The sequence below is a fragment of the Dermacentor andersoni genome, chromosome 3 (genome assembly GCF_023375885.2).
Source record: "Dermacentor andersoni chromosome 3, qqDerAnde1_hic_scaffold, whole genome shotgun sequence".
Lineage (NCBI taxonomy): Eukaryota > Metazoa > Arthropoda > Arachnida > Ixodida > Ixodidae > Dermacentor > Dermacentor andersoni.
In genome coordinates, this window is record NC_092816.1 from 94620149 (window position 1) to 94645765 (window position 25617).

At 43.5% G+C, this 25617-nt stretch overlaps 1 protein-coding gene across 5 annotated transcripts; it reads left to right on the forward strand.

Moving 5' to 3' along the window:
- On the forward strand, nucleotides 1-25004 carry LOC126542161 (RILP-like protein homolog). 5 transcript variants are annotated; one of them, XR_007601768.3, is made up of 8 exons: nucleotides 1-456; nucleotides 1858-2002; nucleotides 6447-6568; nucleotides 7730-7933; nucleotides 12208-12368; nucleotides 13509-13661; nucleotides 16032-16126; nucleotides 19688-25004. XR_007601768.3 is itself a non-coding variant. In XM_050189109.3 (7 exons), the coding sequence occupies exons 1-7, from the start codon at nucleotides 187-189 to the stop codon at nucleotides 19725-19727; spliced, it is 1170 nt and encodes a 389-aa protein (XP_050045066.1). In that variant the 5' UTR covers nucleotides 1-186; the 3' UTR covers nucleotides 19728-25004. The 5 variants fall into 5 exon arrangements, 3 of the variants coding, with proteins under 3 accessions (XP_050045066.1, XP_050045078.1, XP_050045072.1); XR_008614684.2 differs by having other exon boundaries at nucleotides 19613-19693; XM_050189109.3 differs by lacking the exon at nucleotides 16032-16126 and having other exon boundaries at nucleotides 19613-25004.
- The last annotated feature ends 613 nt before the right edge of the window (nucleotides 25005-25617 follow it).

The window sequence follows — 25617 nt, forward strand, 5'->3', positions numbered from 1 at the left end:
ATAGACGCACGCCGCTCCGCTCACTCCGCCAGTCTGATCTCTCTCTCGCTCGGCTAGTATGGCCGTGCGTGACGGTCTAGACGTGTTGCGTATGGGGCTCCTTGCTCTTAGTAGTTGTGTTTAGCTTCGTGCCGTCGACGCGTTTAATTAATCGAATCGTGAGCCAGACGAAAATTGTGCGACGCCATGGAGCGCGCGTCGGAGGCGCTCAGCGTCGACGACGTCTACAGCCTTGCCGAGGAGATCGGGAAAGAGTTCGAAATCCTCATTGACAACTACGGCGTCGAGCCCGTGAACAAGCTGGTCACTAAAGTGATTCGCGTGTTGGAGTACCTCGAAGCGTACGCCACCAAGAATGACATCGCCCGCAACGAGATCGCCGAGCTCAGGGCCCAGATCTACCAGCTCGAGCATGACAAGTACGAGAAGGCGGAGTCGAGAAGCAAGCTCGAAAAGGTCAGTGCTTGTTTCCGCCCGTGGCGGCCAGTACTTTCCCGTAGGCGCTTGCGAGGGAATGCGTCACGCGTCTGGCGACTGGGAAGTGGCACCTGATCGACAAGGCTTCGTTTGGTCTTTGGGAGCCGCGTTGTCTTGACAAAGCGCATATTCGTGTTGTTGCTGTCCCGACCAACCCATACGCGAGAGTGTTATGCCATTCGTGTGAACGCCAAGGCCGCCGCGCACGCATAATGTGTTCGCTGTATGACTCACTGTAGGGGAAGCGCGGCATAGTTTTCGTGTCTTTAATCACTCCGGCCGTCGAGGAAGTGATGGACCATTTTGTCGCCCAGGGGCTTTCGCTTTCAATTTCGTATGTTCGTTATACGCGTTGGCTCACTGACCAGTCGTAAGACTGCGTGGAAAACTGGCGGAATATTTTTTTCTGAGCCCATGGACAAACCGTCTCTTCGGTTTTCCCGCAGTGAGGGCGAGGCTAGTAGTTGGTCCCGTGAATAGGCCGGCAAAGTGATATCGATATTGTTTAACGCTTATCGGCGCCTTTCTCCTCTGTGACCTGCTGTCTTCATGCAATGTGTGGGCTTATCTCCGGCCCCTTTCCACGATCACAGTTGGATGATTGCGCGTAGCACCCGCGGTGCGGTGTCGTCACGTCTGACATTGTGTGTTTCTTTTCTTTTTCTCCCATGCTATCCTCAGCCAAGCACGTGCCACTTTACGGGGTCTCCGCTGTCCTCCTTAGAAACTTCCCCGTAGGAGGCCGAGAGCTGGAGGCTTCGATGTGCAGTTAGAAACTATATTTCGGCCAGTGCTACTGATTTTGTCCTTATGCATTCAGCTGGTCGGGGGTAGGGTAGCGCAAAATAACGCAGCAGACACAAACGCAAAACAGACCAGGACGAGCACTTATGTTTGTGTGTGTTGCAGAATTTTCTAACACCCCTACCTAGTTAGAAGTCCAGGCTTAACTGGCCCAACTGTCGGACCTGTTACGTGGATCTGAATTTAGAAACGCTATTGCTGCTCTCATCGCTAAATTCACATTCACATGAGGGCGCACGCACACACTTTTAAATATGTCTGTCACTTGAACAGTATCGGCAAAACTCACTGGAACTACAAAACTCGTTTAATTCTGCTAACAATTTTTGGCGCACTTCATTGTGCAAGAGGTAGCAGGGCTATATTGAATGCTCAAAGGAATTTGGAAATTCCAATTTCTGTGAGGAAAACAACTGCTTGTGTGGTTATTCTCATTTACTTGAAACAATGGCACTTCCCTCACTGGAACATTGTAAGCACAAAGGAACCATGCATAGCATTTTCCTGCATGCTAATCAGAACTATTTAACAGGCTCTGTTCTGATTGTTTCTTTTTTGTCTTGCCTGGTTTTATAGGAGATGGAGCAGTATGAAGACATCTGGCGGCAAGAAATGAAAGATCTGGGTGTCCTTGTGGCACGGCTACAGGAGGAAAACTCCAAACTGAGCAGTTCCCTCAAAGAGAGAGAAAGTCACCCGTCCTTGCAGTGCGAACCACACAGTGAGTTATTTCATTTTTTACAAAGGGGCTCGACCATTACTGTGCAAGCTCTGCTTCCCTGCAACACACTAAGAGCATTGTGTGTCACATTGCAACACTTTCACCTGCCTTGCTTCATAATTTGGATTTTCACAATTTCGCAAACTTATCGTTAGTAAATAAATAGCGGCACAGAGCAGGGAGACATAACTTTCACTCTGCTGCATTGAGTGACTAATGTTCTGGGTGAAGACTGAATAATGTTCATACTGGCATGAGTGACTCATCCTGACAAATTAGAAGAAAGGGGGTTAACAGAGGAGCCCAATTTTTAATGATCATATCATAAGAAACCAGCAAACAATGATGCCAAGGAAAACATTGGGGAAATTACTTGTACTTACTAATTGAATTAAAGAAATGACAAATAACATTGCATTCGTAATGCGAAGGTGTGGGACCTTTCCCCACCTGCGGCAAGTTGTTTTTTCATCCACTTCCATTTCCATTTATTTATCATTTCTTTAATTCAATTAGTAAGTACAAGTAATTTCTCCTGTGTTTTCCTTGGTGCCAGTGTTTGTTGGCTTCTTATGATATCCTAATAAATTAAGTGGCTTGTCATTCAGCTCGCTGTATGCAAAAAATTAGGGGGGCATTCAAACACTGTACTTGTTTGAGATAGCAAAGTTTAGGCTGATTGTGGTTTTGTGGCAGTCAATTTGAGGTTGACAATTCCCAAAGTGTTTGTGATGGATTTAACACAGAGCAACTTGATTACATATTCCAGATCTGTTGCTGGCCCACAGTTTTTGAAACACTGTGTTTAAGCTTCAGTGCATGTCAGCTTCAATAATTTGTCAATTTATGTCCTGGACCTGCTCCAAAGCCTTTAGGGGATGTTGTGGTGGAAGAATCGGTAATAACTTCAGCCACTTGTGTTGATGCTCGGCACGTGGTCCTTTTTTAGGTTTCACAGTAACTTTTAATGTGGCTGCCACAATTGTCCACCATGTGTATCTTGTGCCACAACTGTAATACCAACCTCAAGTGTATTCCATTTTGTTACATTCAAGTCTTTATTTACAATTACGAATGTTGGTGGCACCATATGTAAAAAATTCTCGTAGACGACTTGAAAAGGCCTGAGTGCATGCATGCGAGGCAGCAGCTACGTATTCAAAAGTCAGTTACACGACTAAACACTTGTTATCTGGGTAAAGCGATATTCAGCTTGACAACTTACATTAGTATTAGTATTAAACCAGACAAAATTGTAATAACAAGACAGCAAGTACCTCTAGAAGGCTGAGCTTTCGTCACAACAATATGTTACAAAATAGACATGCTATGCGTTGTACACAGCAAATAGAAACTTTAATAATGGACACTGCAGAGGGTGCGGGACAGTTGGGCAAGGGAAGAAGGGAAATGGATAAAGAGGAAAAGATAACATTAATTAAGAGACCCTGTGTTCACCTTATTTATGTAAGCTGTCCATTTTGCTGGCATTCCATTCCTTACTGTATGGCAGCCACTCGCGTTGAAAACCACGAATAATGCTGGCCTAGAGTTACAGAACTGCACACGAGTGCACTGCTGCTAATGTGGCTTCATAAACTCGCATGTGGCAATGGCTAGCAGTGTTGTAGATACATGTTTCCTTTATCTTGAGCAGCTCATATGTTTGCAAAATTTGTTTTATTTGGCCTATTAATTAGATCATTTACGAAATGAAGTGTGCTACGCAGCTTGTGATCAATTTCCACTGGCCTCAGTTGTACGCAATGTCTATCATCTTCTTCCTCACAATGTTTCATCGTGACAGAAGGCAAGGTATGCAGACACGCACCTAAGAGATGAATCCCTACTAACTGGCTCAACTTTCTGTGGTGCTTGCAATGTTTGTCCAGTTAAGAAAAAAAATTATTATTATTACTGTTTAGATTCTGCTGTCTTGAGGTAGCCTGTGTTTGAGGTGAGAGGGCGAGACGAAAAGAAAAAAGACTGGGGGTTCTTGTGTGTTAATGTGTAATTGTTGGTCAATTGAGTTCCTAACATCAGTCTGGTATCTCCTTATGCTGCTGAAATTATGACCTGTGCTGGAAGCACTTAACTGAAAGATACCGTTATCGAATGAACACTCAAGTTTTTTTATCTTTGCTGTGCTTGTTCCTTCTTTCATTTAGTTGCAGTTATTCTCCGCAGACATGCAGGACATGCTTCCAGGCCTTTTTGTTTGGACCTTTTAATTGATCCTGCTACATTGCATCCTTTAATCCCCTGCGTGCATAGTGTGTAAATTGTTGTGCAAGTCTCATTTCTTACTTTGAAAGTATTCCTTGGTACCTCTCCCTGCATATTGTGATTGTGAACTTTACCTCATGATTCACGCAATCGAGGTTCATCAGTAGAGTAATTCCCTCTCGAATTGCATCAATTCCCTCTTGAATTGCATCTCTGTTTACTTGCTAGGCTTGCAAATGATGCAGAGAATATTGATACTCTTAATGCCTAATAGATAGTGTTTATATTCAAAGAGTGCCACAACCTGCCTGACTGCTTCTGCCCTTTACTTTCACGTGACAGTATTGTGCGAGTTCTAAAACAAACTTCCTTCCCTTCTGTGACACCATAATCAGTCACCACTGTCTTTTTGCTATTATAGCTTTTATGCCTTCCCATTACTTTTCCAAACTACCATAGTCATCTTCCTTGTACTTCGCTTGACCACAACCTTAACAGTTCCTTGCACTGAGTCATTCTGAGGTCTGTCTCTCGTTGCCATTACAAACGGCGATCTAGACAGACATACTATTTGAGACTTAGTCATCGTCGGTTCTGCAGGGATGTTTTGTATTGCTGTGCTCCTGCTATAAAGTTATTTGCAGCAGCTGATAAGGTGCTGTTTGATAAGGAGCAGATTGCTACTATAGGGCTGTTCCTAGTTTCACTGGTTTCAAGTGCTCTGCTAGAGGCACTGTTGCCAGCGTGGGTGCTCCTTTACACCCATGATTTTTCCTACCCTTATGATAATCCCTATGCTGTAGTGTTCTATGTCAGCGAGATGTGGAGATGAAGATAAAAGGAAGGAAGGATACTTCTAGATGCTGAGCCGTCTACTTGTACAGCTGTGAGACGGAGCTTTTATGGTTTTATGACCCTGCAGCCTTGAAAGCAGATGTCCCAGTCTTGAAACTGGTGTCACATGAGGTTTCCATTCCTGTTTACGCTTTTCTTGAATGCTTTGTGCCTTGTTTGTTACTGCCATGTTAATGTCTCATGTCTGCCAGGCATTCTGTTTTTATGAGCTGTTCTTGATTGCCTAATGATGTACTCTTCGTTATTGGAATTAATGAATGAGAAACTTGCCTGCAAAGTAGTTCATTTTGTGCTGCTGGTGGTTGTGTATTGTGTGATAACGGTCTGCATTTGTAGCTGCTGAATAACCTGTACCTCTGTGGAGTTCATTCACTTGTGTCTGCTATGTAATCTCTGCATTCTTTCATGGGCCAATATCCATTCCTTTTGACAAAGCGGAGCAGTTCCTGATATTCGAGCTCCAGCCTGATATTTGATACTGCCACTCTGCTGGATTAGCTGGCCTTATGGGCAAATATCTTGCTGCTGCTGCTGCTGAGATCAGTCTTGCTTCCAGCTCTTGTGTCTTGCATTGACGTGTGTGATAAAAACATTGGTAAACTGCTAAACCAATTGTTACATTAGTGATAGTGTCTGCCATATACTGGAACTGCTAGACAGCATGAACAGTTCGTGTGTGCTGTGTTTGGAAGTGCAACTAAATCTTGGTAGAATTTTCTTAGAAGTGCTTTTATATACGCACTGTGTGCTGGAAAAAAAAAGGCTTTCAAGCACCTTTGCCTGCCCGTACCTGGGCTTCCGTCCTTAGCTTTGTTTCATTGTTTATGTTGCATCAGGAAACCTTTCATTTCATCACTAAAGATCTTCCAGAGGTTTCTTTAATGGTTGTGTTGCAGCTAAATGAGCGAAGATATAATGTTTGAAAATAGAAGTGGTAGAGCAAGAAATTCTCGCAATGACGGAACTGCAGTGCACTTTGCACGGAATTTCAGCAAGGAGTAAATTTTGTTACTTTTGTTCTGGCTCTGTCAGTTATCATACCATGTATCCAGATTTTAGAGCCACTGCAGGTCTGGTATGCATGATGCAAAACTAAAATGAAAGCTCTCATTCCATGGCATGTTAATAATTTTTATTAAAAAGCTGTTTGTTAAGTTCCTAATGACTGGGCAATTGGCTTGGATTTGACAAATGTCACTGCAATAACCACACAAGTGAAAGTGTGTTATCAGCAACTCCAAGGTACACACCTTGTCTGTCAGGAAACTGCCTTTAAACTTTTGCAATGACGACACTTCCATTGCGCATAGCTTATCAAAGAAAGCATGCACCTTCATGAATAACTCCTGTGTACTTTGTGCAGGTGTGACGCTAGGGGAGGACATTGTCGTCCTTGAACGGCTCCGGGATGCCTTCGACAAGCAGGGAGCCCAACTGAGACATAATGAAAAGGACATGGCTAAGAAAGCTGCCGACATAGAATCTGTAAGTGTGCACCAATTATCACATCATTTTGTTAGCTCAAATCTTGTTACCTATGCCTTGTGTATCACTACTCCTGTCATTGCTGCTGCATTTCCAGCATCTAGCAACAACACAGTTTCGCATGTTTCGATTCGGAAGAGCACGATTGAGTGCAAGAATGTGTAAAAAAAAAACCCTGGAGTTTTGTTCAAAATACAAGCCCAGACAAATTCGTGAATTGGCATGATAAAATGGCTGGGTTCTTTAAACGTTTAGCTCTATTAGTTTTAGTTATTTAGTTCTATTAAGATGGAGTCAATAAAGCTGTGAGTGAGTTCACAAATACGTTGATAGTTCCCAGTCTGGCATTAATGTTATAAATTGAGCTGCAAATTCAGAATGTGTTAAGTATATGTGCTGGAGTGGCTGTTCATTTGTGATGAAGGGGCAAATGAAGATTGGTAGCCTTTGTATAATGAAATTCGCAGGTTCAAAGCTAACAGGGCAATTTTGGAAATTGAGATTGAGTTTTTTTCATTCAGGTTAATGGTGAATGTTGATGTGTGCTCCCCTTCACTGTGAGAAATTTTCTTAGCCAATCTTTGATGACCTTTTGAGTAGAGGTGTGCGAATATTTGAAACTTTCTAATAACAAACCCTCTCTGTAAGGACCCTCGCCAGAGGGTTGACAGTATTGTTAAATAAATAAATATAGTGCCCTATTCGATTCTGTCTTCAGTCACTATTCGTAAATACGAATAATATTCTTCTAATAGTTTTCTACTATTTTAAATTGTCAATCAAACATAAAGTTGAAGCTACAGTGTGATAAACTTAATCACCGTGGGGCATAGTATAGGCATGAAACTTGGGAACTTGCATAGTGGAGAAGTCTACATCGCTCAGGAAGTCTAACTTCTCTGGCTATACAACAGTCATTCTCACTCTCCTAGGAGTTCCTTACGCTTCATTTGTGCTTTTCATAAAGAACACTTCATAACATGCAATGTAATGACCAACTTTCCGACGCTATGAATGCTAGAATGGGAAATGATTTTATACTGATTGTAAAAGAGGGCTGTTGATTATCTGAAAACCATTTCAAAAGTATTCTTGTCTCAAAAATTACAGTTCATACGTCCCTGCTTTTGAGCTCACCCTTGCATTACATGCTTTGTTCAGCTTCAGCAGCAGCTGGAAGCCAGTAAGAAGGCAGCCCAAGAGCAGAGCCGACGCAACCGGCGGCTGCAGCAGCAGATGCGACAGTTGTGCGAGGAGCGCGGTGACCTGCAAGTGCAGCTGCAGGACCAGCAGAGCCAGCTCCAGACCTTGCAGGAGCGACTAGGCATTGCCGTCAAGGACCACGACGACATTCTCCAGTCCAGGGTGAGAGGCTGGTTGCCCTGGATTTCAAACCTACTACCATGAGTCACCGTCTCACTTAACCCAAATTCGTCTTTAAGACCAATTTACAAAGAAATATCGCTTTGGCTAAATTGATTATAAGTGAGTAGTATACGTTATTGGAGTAATCTTGGCAAAGCTAGTGGCCTTGTAGTTTTCTCAATTTATTAACAGCCTTTAAATTGCACCTAAGCATATGGTGCAGACATCTGGTGGTTAGCGGATTTGATGCAAATACTGCTTCTGGCTTTTTCACCCAGCTCATTGTTTCACCACGCTCAATGGTCATGCGAAGGTCATGCCACTCATTCTCATTGTTCCAGGTTCTGTGTCACTTCTCGGAGCAGTAATGTTCTTTTTTTTTTTTTCAGTTGTGGTGACAAAAACATCTTGTTTTTTCCAGCTTTTCATAATGTACACACTTGTGTTTCAAGCAAAATCTTGCTTGGAGGTTTCTCTATAACTACACTGTCTGAAACTAGGCTTGTCACACTGTAACATTTCGTTGCTGTTGACCTGCAGGAGGAGCCTTTTTACCTCTCCTGCAAAGGCCGCTAGCGATTTCTAGTTGTGGTGCCTTGAATGGTTCTAGCTTAAGTGTAATGCTCACAGTGTCAGAGTTGTCGGACGATCCCACCGCTGTCAACCAGATGTAGGAGTCATCGGACGATCTCGCCGCTGCCACCATTTAAAGGAGCTGACGGTCGTACAGAGGAACTCGGTGAACAGGATTTATTTACGTTATATACATCTTAGACAAGACATACATCGACAGTCTAGCGTGACTCCCAAATGGAGCACGCAAGACGACGCATACAGCAAACAGCTTACGAGCACACAGCTCACTAGTACATTTCGAGCACGACGACGAGCACTCGGCTCACTACGACGAGCACCCACTAGCAGCCGGCAAACGCTGCTTATAAGCACTTGGTCCCCCCCTTGATTCCAAGCGGACGGAAACGTTCGTCCAGTCATCGTTCGACGTCACCGTAGACCAGCCCTTTTGGAGGAGGATGAGGGCTTACCTACACGTGCCGCACACACACACAGGTGCAATGGTCCGGAGCCGACGTCAGAGGGGCTTCGTAGAACCCTTCACTCACAACGGCGACGAGGCTAGAGCGTAACGGTGGCGGTTTCAGCACAAAGCCTGCTTCGTCGAACTCCTTCACTCGCAACGGCGACGAGGCTAGAGGTTGGCGGTTTCAGCACAAAGCCTGCTTCGTCGAATTCCTTCACTCACAACGGCAACGAGGCTAGAGGTTGGCGGTTTCAGCACAAAGCCTGCTTCATCGAATTCCTTCACTCGCAACGGCGACGAGGCTAGAGGTCGGCGGTTTCAGCACAAAGCCTGCTTCGTCGAATTCCTTCACTCGCAACGGCGACGAGGCTAGAGGTTGGCGGTTGCAGCACAAAGCCTGCTTCGTCGAATTCCTTCACTCACAACGGCAACGAGGCTAGAGGTTGGCGGTTTCAGCACAAAGCCTGCTTCATTGAATTCCTTCACTCGCAACGGCGACGAGGCTAGAGGTCGGCGGTTTCAGCACAAAGCCTGCTTCGTCGAATTCCTTCACTCGCAACGGCGACGAGGCTAGAGGTTGGCGGTTGCAGCACAAAGCCTGCTTCGTCGAATTCCTTCACTCGCAACAGCAACGAGGCTAGAGGTTGGCGGTTTCAGCACAAAGCCTGCTTCGTCGAATTCCTTCACTCGCAACGGCGACGAGGCTAGAGGTTGGCGGTTTCAGCACAAAGCCTGCTTCGTCGAATTCCTTCACTCGCAACGGCGACGAGGCTAGAGGTTGGCGGTTGCAGCACAAAGCCTGCTTCGTCGAACTCCTTCACTCGCAACGGCGACGAGGCTAGAGGTTGGCTGTTTCAGCACAAAGCCTGCTTCGTCGAACTCCTTCACTCGCAACGGCGACGAGGCTAAAGGTTGGCGGTGGCGTTCCAAGATGAGGTTACCACCGCTGGCATAACTGGCTGGCAAACTTGCACTGCAGCTGGCCGTTCTTAACAACAGGCAGAGGTTCTTAATGCTAAAGGGCCCCTGAAACAGTTCAGACAAATTTTGTAGATGCGTAAGGTACAACTACAGTTAATCATTCGCACCACAATTTGTGTGAAGCGTCTTATATTAAGAGAGCTACGGACGATTACAAGTTACCCTCCTCCATAGCCATGCATTTCCTCCACAACTCGTTCACCAAGTGATCAGGTCTAAACTCCGCCTTCACTGGCTCTGCGTCATGATGGCATGTCGTGTCCTCTACTTCCGTTTCTATAGGAGCAAGCACGCGAAGCCTCTCCAACCTCTCTGCCAGCTGCGTGGCAGTCAGTCACAAGCGAGAGCTATCGAAGCAGCGCGTTTTGCGAGCATTCTGTCACAGCTCCGAACGTGTCTGGTATTACGGTGACCACAGGCAAGCTGGGCATTTGGACGGATTGGTGGAGGTATAAACTCAAGCTGATGAAGAAACTTTATCGTAGACGTACGTGAGCGGTCTGATCGGTCTGCACGGTCCAGCCACCTGTTGACGCAGAGCTTAACCAGTCAAACAAAGACCTAATATTGCTCTGAACAAGTGTAAAACATTCTAAACATTTAAAAAAAATGTGTTAACGATTATGCTCCCACGAAATATTTACACCAGGAGCAAAGAAAAATACACTTTGCGACTGCTACTACGTTTGGTTGAGCTCTGTGCCACCAGGTAGCTGCACTGTGCAGACCATTCACGTTTGCACTTCTGCTCGTCCCGTGAAATGGCACTGTCAAATGGTCAGGCCCTGTCCCCTTGCGCTTGCGTTTACCCGAATACCGGACTCGCGAAACGCTTTTGTGGTAGTAATCCTGCGGTGTAAAGCGACGGCCGCAAATGCGCAAATCCTGGCACCTATCGGATAGCGACAGTCCGATGCGTTGCAGCCACTTCGCTCGTCTGCCGCCTTGCAGAGGGACAAGATGTCGCAGCTTGACATATTGCCAGTCGCTATGTTTGCAGCCCACAACGCTTCAAAGGCGAACCATAGTGCTCGCGAAAAGACTGAGACCGACTCTGACTGCGGAGCTCTCGTAAAAAAGGAGCACATTGTAACACAAGCAGACGACATTTGCTGTGTGCCGCAAGTGCTTAAGTGTAGTGAGAAATTATTCTTGTGCATTCCCTGCTTTTTACAGAAACAAATTAACTAACATTCCAACTATTATGAACAACATTTGTTCACCATAAAGTTGGAAAAATTATTGATGACACGCCCTGGGCAGCCAATCGGATAGCTCGCCCTACTAATGTCGTTAGGGCAATTTACATCAAATGGTTGAGGGCGGCTGAAAATTCAGTCGAGTGGTGTGCTGCCATCTGCAGTGGTGTACGTTTTTAGAACTTTCTAATAAATTACACACTTTACTCTAACGGCTCAGTACATTTGTACAAAATCATCAAAATCGTTTCAGGGTCCCTTTAAGCCACATTCATGTGTTTTTATTGTTTGGGTTAAGTCTGATGTTAACTGTAGAATAAAAATGGACAGTCGTTTAGCAACTGCCTTGGCATTGAGGACAAGTGCTGGACGTAGACCATACAGGACAGGACGCGGCAATGAATCCTGTGCTTCCTTGTTCGTGACCTGCTCTTGCATTGTTTGGCAAGAAGTGGATGCTAGGTTAGCATGCTAGCCTAAAGCTTTCACAATGCTTCGAACCGTGAGATGGAGACCTGCAAACTCAGCCTAAAGTTGTGTTCTTTTGTTTCTAGTGGCTCTCTCATTGTGAAAATGAAATAAAATCTGGGTACCCTGTGAAGTGCACAAATACAAAGTGTCATATATTCTCAAGTAATCGTTACTCTGAGCTGCACTATTAAACAATAAGGGCATTCGCATTCTCTTTTTAGGCACTGATAAATGCTTCTTTACGGGCAGTTGAACATGCTGTCACAAGTAGTGAACCTTGCGACCTCTACAGCTGCATCTCTTTTGTGAAAATTGCTAGTAAATCTATCCTATGTGTTGCATTGCACAGCTGCTATCTGAAATTTATTTTAAGAACTCTAGAAAGATATTGCAAGCAGTTTATATTGCAGCATCATCTACCTCCTTGAATGCCCCTTTTTTTGGCTAGTTCTTATGCAACTCAACGACACAGGGTGCTTTAATTAAGACACATGCTTCCATACACCCAAGTGTGAGTACAGTGCCTCCAAATGCATGGCAACTGAACTTGTAAAAAAATATTGGTCTTTCCTTATTACAAGGACGCTGCCTTGGATATGCAAGGAAAAGTGGTGATTGACTTGGACGACCCGAACCGACCACGCTTCACGCTGGAGGAGCTCAAGCACATCTTGTTTGAGAGGAACGAGCTCAAGGCTCGAGTTAGTGATCTCGAAGACGAGCTGGCTCTGTACAGGCCAAGGTAATTACTCCTGAATTCGTGGGGTAGTCTTCTCAGGGAAAATTTAGTTTTATTTATGTACTTCACGTTGCCAGCTTGCAGCACACGAAGACAGTGGCTGAGTATTAAAAGTGCAGCACTCACTTCCAGGTAGACTTCACTGCTGTTGCACGAAGTGGTGATCGACCTGGATAGCCTGAACTGACCCCACTTCATGAGAGGAATGAGCTGAAGGCTCGAGTTCATTATCTCGAAGATGAGCTGGCTCTGTACCTGCATGCATTAGTATATGTAAAGTCTAGTTGGAAGTGAGCATCAGTTTATCGTATACCTGTGTTGCAACGGAACCTTATTTGCACATCAGTGTTGTCCATGTCATGTGGCCCACTTTTGTTGTCATGGTGTACTAATTTACCACTCACCAATCAGCCCAGACTTGATCTTTGTGCAGTTAAAATTAAGAGCGCTACTTTCCAGGACATGGTTTGGGCCCTGTAAATACTTATGTTCTTGGAATGCTTATGAGTAGTTTACTCAAGCCAAATTGCACTTTGCACATGTTCTTCGAACTGGTCACAAGAAAAGATGACGTGATTAATGATTTCTTGAGCTCTCTCTCTCAAAGAATTTAGGCTTTGTACTATATATAATTACGAAGTCGACGGCTATATAATAAATGCAAAAGAAATCGTAAAAGGATTAATGCTGGGGGCAAGACTTTTGCATAGGTACTAGGTTAAACTGCTGAGCTTCTTGTGTCCTTGGAAGCAGATGAAAGGATCGGCGGTGTCAAGCCATTCTTAAAATGTGGTCATTGCAGTATTCACTTATCTGCTGTTGTTTCCTATTGGCATCAGATAAGTTTTTAGTTTTTTTCTAGTAATTGATCTGCGCCTTACACTGCAGGCATTTGTCCCTTTGCACAGAGATGAAAACGGTGCTGTTAAAAGGCATTGTTAAAAGGCACATTGCTGCTGCAGTGGCGCAGCTTGCAAAGACTACGAAAATGTCTGAAAATGCACGGTACCAAAGCATTTCAGCATTGACGCTGGCTATCCAGTTCTGTGCACTGTCTCTTTCAAAGGGCGTAAGCTGTAAGGCAATGAGAGAAAGAAATAGACACGGCTGTGCACTGATGAACGGCCTTGTCCTCCACGGAAGGTGGTGGGCTCATGAGGCAACCTCGCTTCTGACCAGGCCGGTTGACCCACCATCGCCGGTCAGGGACGAAGACCGGCCCGTCCAGGGACCCATCAACCAGGAGCCTGAGGAGAAGCTTTTTTCTTACGGAAAGGCCTCCGGCATTCGCAAATTGTGAGCACCTCTCTATTACCCTCACTTCTTTTCCCCTCTGTGGATTGGTTGAACCAGAGAAACCCTGCTGGAAATGTACCTGGTCTTTAGCTGCTGGGTGCTTGAATTGCTGGCCTTCTTTGAATGTATCAAGTACTGTTTATGCAGTTGTTACAGTGTGGCAAATTGTTGACAATTGAATTCAAAGTTTAGAAATGCATCCACATTTTCGAGCATGATAATTCAAGTGTTTTTCAGAATATATTATGTCATCGTGGTTCAAATCCCCCTTGCTAGAGACTGCCACTTTCGCCAGTGTGGAGGGACGACGAAACCTTGATGACAACTGAGCTAGGAACTAAGATATTGCGTAGGGAATTGCAGTTAAAGGAACCCTAAACACACTAGACGTTCCTAATTGCTTTTCAGCAGTGCTACTTACCTTTTGAACTTCTACCCACCGAGATCACCAGCCTTCCCTTACCTGTGTTTTAAAATGCGTGCCATCATTTTCAATAAGCAACACCATGTGGCAGGGCACGTGGAGATATCTCCATTCAGTATGTTGACTTGCTGCACAACAAAAGCAATATTTTTCGTTGTATTATAGGGTTCTGACATACCATTGCATATTTCTGCAAATGCTTGCAGAAGGTAGGCACCCATAGGTGTGTAAACTGCTGAGCGTGGGTGAATGAGGCCGCAAAAGTAGCAAGGACAATGCATATGTTTGAGCATGAAGGATGATGAATATGTGTTGCCCCAAACGGTTGGCACTTGCAAGAACGTTCACCTTTTGACTACACACAGTCATGTGACTGCTTGGAGCATGCGGTAAGTTAAACATGACATTTGCTTGCAGCAGCACACACAAAGTAAAGTCACGCAAGTAAACGACTAGCACTGCCACACCTTCCAAGCCTTGCACTGCTTACGTCTTCTCACATGAATGAATAATAATGTAACATACAGTACAGAGACGCGTGGAAGTGAAAAATGCAATGAAGTACTTTTAAGAAAATTTCACTGTGCCAAGTTCAAAATATGCATTTATGTAGTGGATTAGTGAAGCCTTTGTTAAGAAAACTATGTGATACCTTTATGGGGGAGGTTGCACTCAAAGGCAGAAAATTGTCATATTTTCATGTCATTTTCACATTTCCGAGGCCCTTAAGTTCCACAAGATTCCGAGACCCTTCAGACTTGATAAGTTTTGTCTAGAGAAAGATGCTTTGAAATGTTTTTCCTCGAATTAAAAAAGAAAAGCAATTTTGACACACTTGCAATTTCAGAGAGAAAATAGCGTCTGTTCTATTTTATCTATCGTAATAATTATGCTTTTTACCTAAACGATGAATACATGGAGTGTGCGCTAAGCTCAATACTAATGTAATAACTTTTTCAGTACTGTTTTTCTAATGAGTCATATGTTTCGCATTTCAAGATGGCCTTTTCTTCAAGCAACTTTAATTGGCTCTAACTCTAGATCAGATTGACCTAGGACATTGTTTTATACCTTAGACACACCTTAGACATTCCAAATTATTTCTGCGTCCTAACTGCTGTGTTCAGTGGTTAGGATGCTAATTTTTTTGCAAACAAAAGAGCCCAGTTTATGCAGTATATCAAGTACAACTTGTTCTTATACAAGACTGGTTACATTTTTGGAATCAGCGCAACAAAATGCACAAGGTTTCCAAATTTTTTAATGATATGTCTGTGAGTAAAAAAGTTTGCTTTCAAGTGGAGCGTCCTCATGAGGCTTCCTTTGGCTTCAATATCACTTTTTGCAGTCATTACAAATGTGGCAAAGTACAGTGTTTGTGCACTGTGTCCTTATTGCTTAATGTCACTAAGTCATTTCCAGCAGGGGAAACCTCAGCATGCATATCGAAGCTGCTTGCCTTAGCTTCTGTCATTGCATGTATGGGCTGGCTTCATCTTTCCTGGGATCAGTAGCGTGTGTGAGAGCTTTGTGGGGACTAATACATATTTTGTGACGTACTTCTTCAGTAACGGTTTACTAGAGTTATGTGTAAAGGTGGTTACATTCTGCATAATTATGAATAATCATGAAATTGTTATGCTGAAGTTTATTTTACTCATGTTGAACGCATTCTAAAGAATAGAGACCTTTAGTCAATGGTCTTTATAAATAGGCTATTTCTCTTCCTCACTGTTCATGAAGTGTCATTCTCATTTGGAACCCTAGCTAGTGCGTGTTTATTTTTTTTTTTCCTTTGAGTGCTAGTCAAGGTTTTTTAACTTTTGTTTTCTCTTTATTTGATTGTTTTGACGATACTTTTTCAACACCCCTTGATGCACTCATTCTCCCACACTTTGCCTCAAAATTGGAATGGTGCTAATTTGGAAATTTGTTTGGTGACAAAGGTTCCGGGTCATTAATAAAATTAGAGGATGAGTTTGCTGCCGTATCTTGGACCTTGAAGGAAGGCAGCTCGCAGCAGTCATCCCCCCCTTGACTGGTAGGCATCACTGCTTGGCCGAGGGCCTTTCATACCCTCTCCTCTTCCGTGTGCTTTCTGTGTGCCTGAACATGGTAACATGTCCCTGGGGGTGGCATTAGAGCCTTGTAGCGTTGCCGTCATCCCACATTATCTTAAAGTTTAAGGGCATTTATCAAGTTTCACATTGTGCTTGTTTTCTTATCAGCTGTTAGTTTACATTCCCAAAGTTCCTTGTTGAAACTGCGGCACTTAAATTAAACCATTAGTTCTCGCTGTATGCGTGTAGCTGTTTGTATTATCTTGAGTTCTCATTTTGTTGCAGACTGAAGCTGTTACATCTGGAGATAAGCTTTGTCATAGATGCAATGGCTAAGAACGAGTGTTTCACATGATGTCAAGTACAGTTTCCTTCATGGAATTTCCTACTTAATGTAGAGCTCCTACTGGGCTCGTACCACTAAATGGCCATTGATTGATTGCGCACTTGCAACATATGCTGTAAAGCAGTCAGTTATAATATTGGCAAATTTTGTTAATTACCCAATTGTAGATTGTAGTTTTCATTTGGCAAATTTTGTTAATTACCCAATTGTAGATTGTAGGTTGTCATGTAGCTAATGCAGCTGCTACCTACTACAGACTAATGGAGAACTTTAAAGGGATGTTAGCATGGTGAAGGAATAGTGTTGGATGCCACTCATTCTCATTCAGCAGGCAGAGCGTACTGGCTCTGTCTGCTGCACACGCACACACATACACACACAAAAATACCCCCCCAATCCTTTGATCCTTCCCATCTTGGCTTATCTGTTTCTTTATGTGCGCATGACATATATGTCATGTCCCGCATGACACTTCTTGTTATTGCACATTTTAAACAAACACTTGCATAGCAACAAGGCATGAGCACATTGAATAGGAAAAAAACAGGGTGAGCAGCAATAGAAATAAAATATGTAACTGCAAGGAGAAGCATACATGCACTCTTCTCCAACTTTTGCAGTGAGTGAGCTACTAAAGGTGAATGTATAGGGGGTTCTCTTAAAGCTTGATTACATGGTTCTGTGTGTATGCGTAGACAGTATCATGCATTCAGTCATCTCACTGTACTGCCTGCAAGCACTGAGTGGGAAAATATTAGACTACAGGCTTTGCGCTGCATATAAGTATCCGAAAATAATTTTGGCAAAGGCATGCAGGAAAACAGAGCAGCAGTGACAGGTTTACATTATATCACAAAGCAGTATTTTGCCTTCAGCTCTCCACACGATAGCATGCGATTGGGTAGGTCTGGCACATAACTGCACAGGATTGCGCAAAATTAGGAAATGAAATGGCTGTTTGCTGTGTAAAACTCTATAAGCACTGACACATGTATAGACATCTTTTATTTTTTCACTCCTTTTCCTTAAACCAGATATCTTAAAGATATGTCTTGTTCTTTCTCTTTCTTTTCTCTTTCTTTCATTTCTTCAAATTTTTGCTTAACAAAATTTACTCCTTTCTAACATGCATAATGACAGCTAAACTGTGTTATATTGCATGTGCCTGCGTAATACAGCAAATAAGATGCAATGACATTAGTAAATGAGCGTTTAAAGTTTGCCATTTGTGCCCTACCGTTTGCTGGTGGTGGTGCTTAGCATTGCCTGCTCTGTATCCGTGTGCGAGTGTGTCACAGGAGGAACAGTGTGACTTATGCGAGCATTTGTATAATTACTGCAAAACTGGCGTGCCAACAATTGCTAGCAGTGTTTTTATGCGAGTTGGTGGGTATAACGCAGCGTAGACCGAGTCTGTTTCGTGACTATGCATATTTTCTGTTTCTAGCTGTCCTAGCTGTATACTTTTTCTGTCCACCTTGGCTTTCTTGTTCAGTCTCCAGAAGGAATCTGCCTTGCATTATTACCTTCCAGCGAATGCAGGACACTGTATTTTATTTCATCCGAAGTTTTGATTGTATTCAACTCAAGTAGCATTTAACCAAGAGTCGTTTAGACTGTAGTAACCCAGTCATAGAGAGCCACCTCTACGAGGCAGATTTCCATAATATCCAAGCAAGGAAGCAAATGGTTTGTGTTACTCACTAAACCTTTATCGGAGCACAAGACAACTGTTAGAAGCATCCTGGTGCATGTCTGTGAATTTGTACACGAACGTATGGCACACTGTGCTAATGGTACAAATGACGGGGATAAGTAATAATTGGCTTAAGAAAATGCCTGATCGTTCAGGAATGTTGACCAATGTGGTACGGGCCAAAGTATGAGACTGTCCTGTGCATTTGTGTTCAGTGTCCAAGAAAGCAGGTATCACTAGCACAGCTGCATTTTCTAGAATGAGCTGGCGGTGCTCAATAGTAAATCGAGGCTTCAGCATTAAGAACTCACGCGCAGGTGCACGTAGGACAATTTTCAATGCTAGAAGATAAAAGCAATGATTCCGGCCATGTGACATAAAACTAGAATGATGTTCCAGCTTCTGCGTGGGAGCCTTGTTAGGAATCTAGGCACATTTCATTGTAACCATATGGGTTTCCATCAAAGCTTGGACTAATCATTATTGATATGGCATACTTGACACCAGTTGGGAAAGAGGTAAGGGGCGGAGTAAAAAAAAAAACTGAGGGAAAATGTACAGCATGCATAACAAGCATCTAAAGAATAAGAAATTGGACACTGAACATATAATGGCCCCAAAATCACTGTTGCCAGTCTTCACAGTAGATTGTAATTTATAAACGATAGGAGCAGCCGACGAGTCCCCGTAATAGGCTGGAAATTTCTGGCTGAGATTCTGGGCTTATCTGGCAGCTAGCCATTTCTTGGTGCACACCACATGTTTACGCATTGTGCATACTGATACGCTGTGGACACCTGCAATCACCACCATGTTATGCACATTTGGTGATTCACAATTAACCTGTGTTGCAGAGTGCTGAAGTGTGAATGACTAAATGTTGGCACATCTACATGCCATCACACTGCTGGCATGTAGATAAGCCAACACTTCAGCACACTGAATAGGAAGGGAGTAGTTCCAAAACCAAAGTTGGCCAAAAGCTTTTCACTTTTCTTTTTCTTGCCTTTCATTGCCCAGTACTTGAACATTGCTCACGAAAGAGGGTGTGACATAGAGAGAAACTCTTGGGAACTCCCCAATAAGTTGGCACATTATCTTAAAATCAGAAGAGCACACACAACCTTTGTTTCAGCATATTTTTCTAAACGTGGAGCCCTGGCACACTCACAGACCGTCACATTCACCAGTTCATGCTTTGTTGTCTTACGCAGTGTTGGCTGCTTAGCTGTGTTCAAGTTTCAGAAGGCACAATGACTGATAGAGGGTGTGCTAACAAAGTGTAGGGTCATTCTGGTTGCACGAGTGCATGTACCTTCATTTCTTCCTTCCTACTTTTGTGCTATCCTTTTGCGCCTGCTTCCTGCTCTGCCTGCCTGCCTGTCTGCCCATCCACCTGCCTGTCCACTGCACATCCTGCCTCAGTTTCCAGTATGTGATGCACAACCTGCAGATGCCCGGAGAGGAGCCACGCTTAGAGATCTTGCCCGAACGTTTCAGTTTTCCAAGTGTCCTGTGGCCTCGCGTCAAGCCGGGATGAGAGGCCTCGTCTGCTGTCTCCTGCGGGGCCTGCTCTCTCACGGTGGCCTCTCGATGGAGTTCTTTGTCGACATCGCACCATTCTTCGAACTGCACACGGCCTTGTCTCCGGATTCCAGAGTGCTGCAGTGAAGCCATGCTTTCGTTGCTTGGAAGTGCAGCAAGGATGGAAAGTGATGCGCGCACCCCACCTCTCCAGGGGACGTGTGTCATTGCCACTGCAGCCCAGTGGCATTGTGTGTGTGTGTATTATCTTGTGGACGTGCCAAGCTAGGAAAGCGGCAGCTTGCAGAGGTGACAGCGAGTCCTCAAATTGAATTAAAATGTCACGATTAGTGGGCAGGGCCAAATGTGGCTTCACTGTTTTAGAGGTCCATCTCGATGTGCAACTAAAATTTAAAAGCAGCAACCATACGGAACATCCCCTTGATGCAGGTATTTGCGTTGCCTTGTTTCTGCGCACATTTTGTGACCCACAAAGCCCCTACTGTAGTTGCAGCTGAGGTGTGTGTTCAATGTGGCTGCTTCGGTGAGTTAAGTTAAAGTGGGGCACCATTTAGCTGCGATTGCAGTGTGGGCATAGTGTGTTGTGAAATAGACGTGGCAATATCATGACTGAAAACATCGTCGAAGCTTGTTCCAAATCTTTTCTTTTAAATGTGTGTGCATTCAAGTATACTTACAATTCTGCAGGAGGTACCAAAATATTGTGCGTGCAGTAATACAAACTAGGCACTGCACACATGTGCACAGAGTTACGAACGTGGCTTTGTCTGTAGTTTAACAGAGACCGAATGCAGTGTTTGCAACTTGCATTATATAGTTTTTATTTTTTCTGTCGGTAATGAAAGGTCATGTTCTGTGTAGATTTGTTTTATTTATTTTATTGTATTTTAATGTCTTACCGTTTTCGATTTTTAATGCATTTTAGCTGCAGCCTTTTCGGTTAAGCTTCATTTTTTTTTTGTTGCTTGCGTTGCATTACACATCATCATCATCATCAGCCTGATTACGCCCACTGCAGGGCAAAGGCCTCTCCCATACTTCTCCAACTACCCCGGTCATGTACTCACATTACACACTGCTTCTTAATTATTAATGAAGTCCAGGACACTGAAAAAATACCTTATCTAGAGAGACGGTCTTGGTAAAATAGATCTAATCTGTTATCACTACTTACGAGCACAATCATTAAATGTTGCGAGTAGATAATTTCACTTTCGTCTGGTAGAGAAATAACTGCAGGACAGTGTTTCATAAGATGCATATCTGGCAGCAATGTCATTTTCGCATGTGTCCTACAGTGCAGGTCATTTGCTTTCAGTATAGACACTAACTGTTTATAAGATATGACCTTAATGTGCTTTTAAAGCAGTATTTGACACAGACATGCAGGCATTGTTAATGATAAGGTTGACATTACCTTTTGATTAGGAGATATATTCCAAAAGGACTTGCTATTGGGCTCGTAACATACCTTAGATGATTAAAAGAGCGCAAACAGGCACACTCGCAACCACACACACACAGTGCTCAGTTCTGTTTGATTGCTCGTATGCAAGCCCACACTTATGTGCAGAAAGTTAAGCGTGTGCAAACTAAAAAAAAAGTTATATAAGCCGCTGTCAGAAAGACAGAATATGTTGGTCACAGCCTTGAATCCAAAAAAGATACTTTTGCAGGGAACAAAGTTACAAATAGTTCACCGACACACTACTGCTCATTCTTTCAAATGAAAAGGGATTCTAAGGCCACACGTGTTGTTCTTGCACTTTTAACAAGAGCCTGTCTGCCATGAAACTGTGACTCACAGCCAAAAGATGTGACACATCTCACATCTCACAAGATGTGAGATGTGAAATTATGAGACTATGTTCGTGAAATGTTCTATCGGAGTTGTTTATTCAATTCCTCTTTCCTGCAGTAAACTGTACACCGGCCAAACCGAACGATGTTTGAATGATCGATTTACAAGAGCACGCACAAAAAGCAAAGAAAAAAGAAAAGTATGCGCACTTGGTTGCGCATGTCGCATCTTCTTCTGGCTGTGAGCCACGGTTTCACGACACACAGACTCTTGGCAAAAGTGCAAGAACAGCACGCGTGGCCTCGGAAGCCCTTTTCATTCGAAAGAATGGGCAGCAGCCTTAGTGGACCATCTGTAACTTTGTTTCCTGTTTAAGTGTCGTTTTTGTATTCAAGCCTGTGAACAACATATTCTGCCTTTCTGATAGCAACTTCAATTACTTTTTTTTTTCACCGCATGCTTAGCTTTCTGTATAAATTTGGGCTTGCATACAAGCAATAAAACAGTTGGAAGTGAGCGGTGCGTGTGGGGGAAGTATCTAGTGTGTGTGTGGTTGTGAATGTGTCTATTTGTGCTCTTGTAATTATCTAAGTTACATGTTTAGGACATTGAGCAAAAAGCCTATGCTAGGACATGCTGCTTGAAACTTGCATACACAATGTGACTGTTGGGGGGAAAAGGCTCAGAGTTGCCATGACAATAACATTGCAAGACACAAGTTAACTTAGAAATAGCAGTGTGTTTGTGTAAGAATAAATTTAAGTCCGTTCATTTGTTGCTTTTTATCCGTTCACTTCATACGAGACGTTTAATGCTGCTGTACATATGCGAATTAAGCAATTACCATAGTGCAAGATTTAGTCGTGTAGATTTAAAGTCTAGGGGTTAGCGGCACAAAGAACAACTTCCTTGCTTCTCTTATTTTACTAAACAAACAACTTGTTGAACCATTCTGTATGTCTATAAAATAAACCCATATAGCGTCTTCAGTAAAACTGTGTGCCACCATGCTCAAGGCTGAATTGTAGCAGGCACTTGCTGGTGGCACCGATAAGCAAGCTGCAGGGAGCACCACGTGTCCGAGCATGGCTGCCACTGCCCAAAAAGCAGCTGTCTTAAGCGCCATGAAAGGGTGCTATATAAAAAGACAATATCATCACTGAAATAACTTGCCTGCGACTTCAACAAACTTGCAGTTCTGAAAGTGATTACCTTTGTTACCGAGATTGTTTGGTCAAGAGTTTGTTGGCCAGAGACGCTAGGATTGCTAAATGGAAAAACTTTGTGTTACAGTGGCTTGGTAGCATGCATGCTTACCTCGTGAATATGTACAGTGCTCACGGAATGAAATGGGACACGGAGCATTTAGTAGAACCCTACATATGTGCAAAGTACGCGAGAGCAGCATGTCATGTCGCTAGGAATTTGATCACCAAAGGTGACCAGGACTACGATGTAAGTGTATGCGCCAGAATTACGTTGATGCGACACGAACTGCAATCGGTTGAAACGAAAGTGTGCGCATCACTTAGCCCTAAATTGACGCGTTTCATTCCGTGAGCACTGTACATGTACAACACTGTCTTATGACTCTGTCTGTGTATTCTGATATTAAGAGAAGCTTGACACATGGGCAAGCTTGCAAGTGGCTGTGTGTAATGGCTTGAAACCAGATGAGCTTTACCTGTCTTCCCTCGCCTCAGCCAAGCAAGCACAATTGTAAATCAAGAGGAACGACTGCCCAGCAGCGCATCATTCACATTTTTCACAACACCGTAAACATTAATTTTTGCCGATTGCCTGCTGTCTGTAAATCACTAGCTTTTTACATTGTATACTGTAAGTTACGTTGTGCTCTGCATCCCATTATTCTTATTCAGATTGGACTTGAAATATGGAATTTGAGTTCACATGAGTAGAGTTCTGCCTTAGTCAACATGAAATGTGTTACTTTCATATAATAATTTGTTGCAGCTAATTTATTGGAAACTGCACTCTTATTCTGTAGCCTTTCTAATGAATTGGAGTGCTACGAGTATTTGCTACTACCAGTGGTTAGCGTTCACTATCGCAGTACCTCCCATAATAATGAGTGTCCTAAAACTGTTGTCACAGTCGAATGGCAAAATGCTGCTATTCAAAACCGCACTGACAGCTTGATGGCTTGTTAGCGAGTGTCACAGAAATCCTCTAGAAGCACATTATGCCCTTTACGTAGCACGCAGGCAATGTCCATTAACAAAATGCCGAGACAAATGCTGTGTGCAACACTTTGGTGTATAACCGCACATTTTTCTGTCAACCAGTCGTCAGCATGCAGAAAAGTGTGCACATTCCATGTATAACGAAGATCTACTGTTGAAGCTACTACTTGTCATGTTGCTGTGATTATGTCACCAAAGAAATGTGTTTGCACCACTGGTGAAATGTGTGCAACGTTTTCAGAGCCCCAAGCTCTTAACATTGCAATGGTTCAGCTTCACACATGCTGTCATGGCAGATAGGGAGCCTAGTCTGAGAAAGCTTGGTGATGGGACGCAAGGTGCCTCACGCAGTCACACATTATTTTTTCAGCTGCTAACTGTAAGAAAAGTGTCCCAGCAAAAGGTTTGCCCAGTGGACCACGGCTGTCTAGATGGTTTGCTGGCATGTTTTGAAATGAAGCCCATTAAAGTGATGGACAAAAAACCTTTATGAAAGCTTGTATGGTAGGGATTAATCACAGTCGGAGGTCGAATGGATGCCAACCACAACAAAATGGCAGTCGCAATGTTTGGCTTTTTTTTTTTTTTTTCTTTGTCTGCATCTATTTAACCTTTGACTACGTTTCCAATTTTGTCAGGGTATAGGCGGTGCCGTTTGTGCTGGTACCTTAGGGACATGGCTGGCCTCCAAGGGCACTGGTGTGTGCGAGCCTACATTGTTTCTGCACATAATGTACAACTGTTGGTGCAGCGTTTGAGGTAGTAGTAGTGGCACCGTAGTCACGCAAGTTTGCAGACATTTGCTGGCATCTTCTCGAGACAACTGTCACGTGCCAATGTGTGTGGGAGGGGCCCGTAGCTACAGTGGACCCCAAAACACCGCAGTGCCAGAAATGTTCTTTGCCTATCACACTAGTTAACAAGTAGAGGCACACGTATAATTGGAACATTTTTTTACCTCTCTATTCATGAACTGCCTTTGAAGCCAGAGCCAGTTCACCACTTGACTACAACTTCTGATGGGTGCACCCTCGAGTGCAGGCCTTACTAATATGGTAGACATTTGCAGTTTTTGCACACCAGTTAATATAATGCTGTGCTAAGATAATCATTCTACTTAATCAACATCACCCTCATTGGACTTGTAGATAAGGTGTAGTAGAAAAAGCAAGCTTTTGCATTGTCCGTTAGAGCAGGAGCTAAGAACAGCAGATTGCATGTATTGGCATATGGCTCAATGCTTTCAATAAAAATTTTTCATCCTACACCTTTTGTGCTTTGTCATGCATCAAACTACTAAGGCATTTTTCTGGATGTGGCATCTGTCAGCTAAGTTCTTTTTGCCTTGTTCCAGCAGACATATGTGCACAGTATAGTGTGTGCAGGAGCCTTTGGCATGAAACTAAAGGCAACTTCTTGAAGCATGTCAAATAAAATGCAGCTATACCAGTGACTCGCACGCTATGCACAAGCACCAAGGCTCCATTTCACAGAAGACATACTGCTGATTAAAAGCAAGTGCAGCCAATATTGTCCGTCAAATACCAATGCATCATTTTGTTTTAAAGTATGCTGAAGGAAACGAATTGTCAAGTTCGAGTGGTAGACTGCTGTGGTCAAAGATCAGCTAGGTGACTTACCGTGTCTAGATGTTGCTCGCAACAATAAATCCAAATTCCCCAAAGCAGCTTGTGGTAACAGTGAAGATTGGAAGTGACAAGCCAAGGCAGGTTTTTTTGTTCAGCATGAAAAGACTAGCAGCATTCAAAAATGACAAAGCTGGCAATATCATTACTAATATGGATGAGATAGTTCAAGTGGCTGAGGAGTTCTATAGAGATTTATACAGTACTAGTGGCACCCACGACGCTAATGGAAGA

Bases quoted from the DNA above. Each gene is read 5' to 3' on its own strand.
- LOC126542161 (XM_050189109.3), top strand. From the start codon at position 187: ATGGAGCGCGCGTCGGAGGCGCTCAGCGTCGACGACGTCTACAGCCTT. The intron at 2,003-6,446 runs GTGAGTTATTTC...TACTTTGTGCAG, and splicing joins CTTGCAGTGCGAACCACACA to GTGTGACGCTAGGGGAGGAC. The intron at 13,662-19,612 runs GTGAGCACCTCT...ATCCTGCCTCAG, and splicing joins GCCTCCGGCATTCGCAAATT to TTTCCAGTATGTGATGCACA.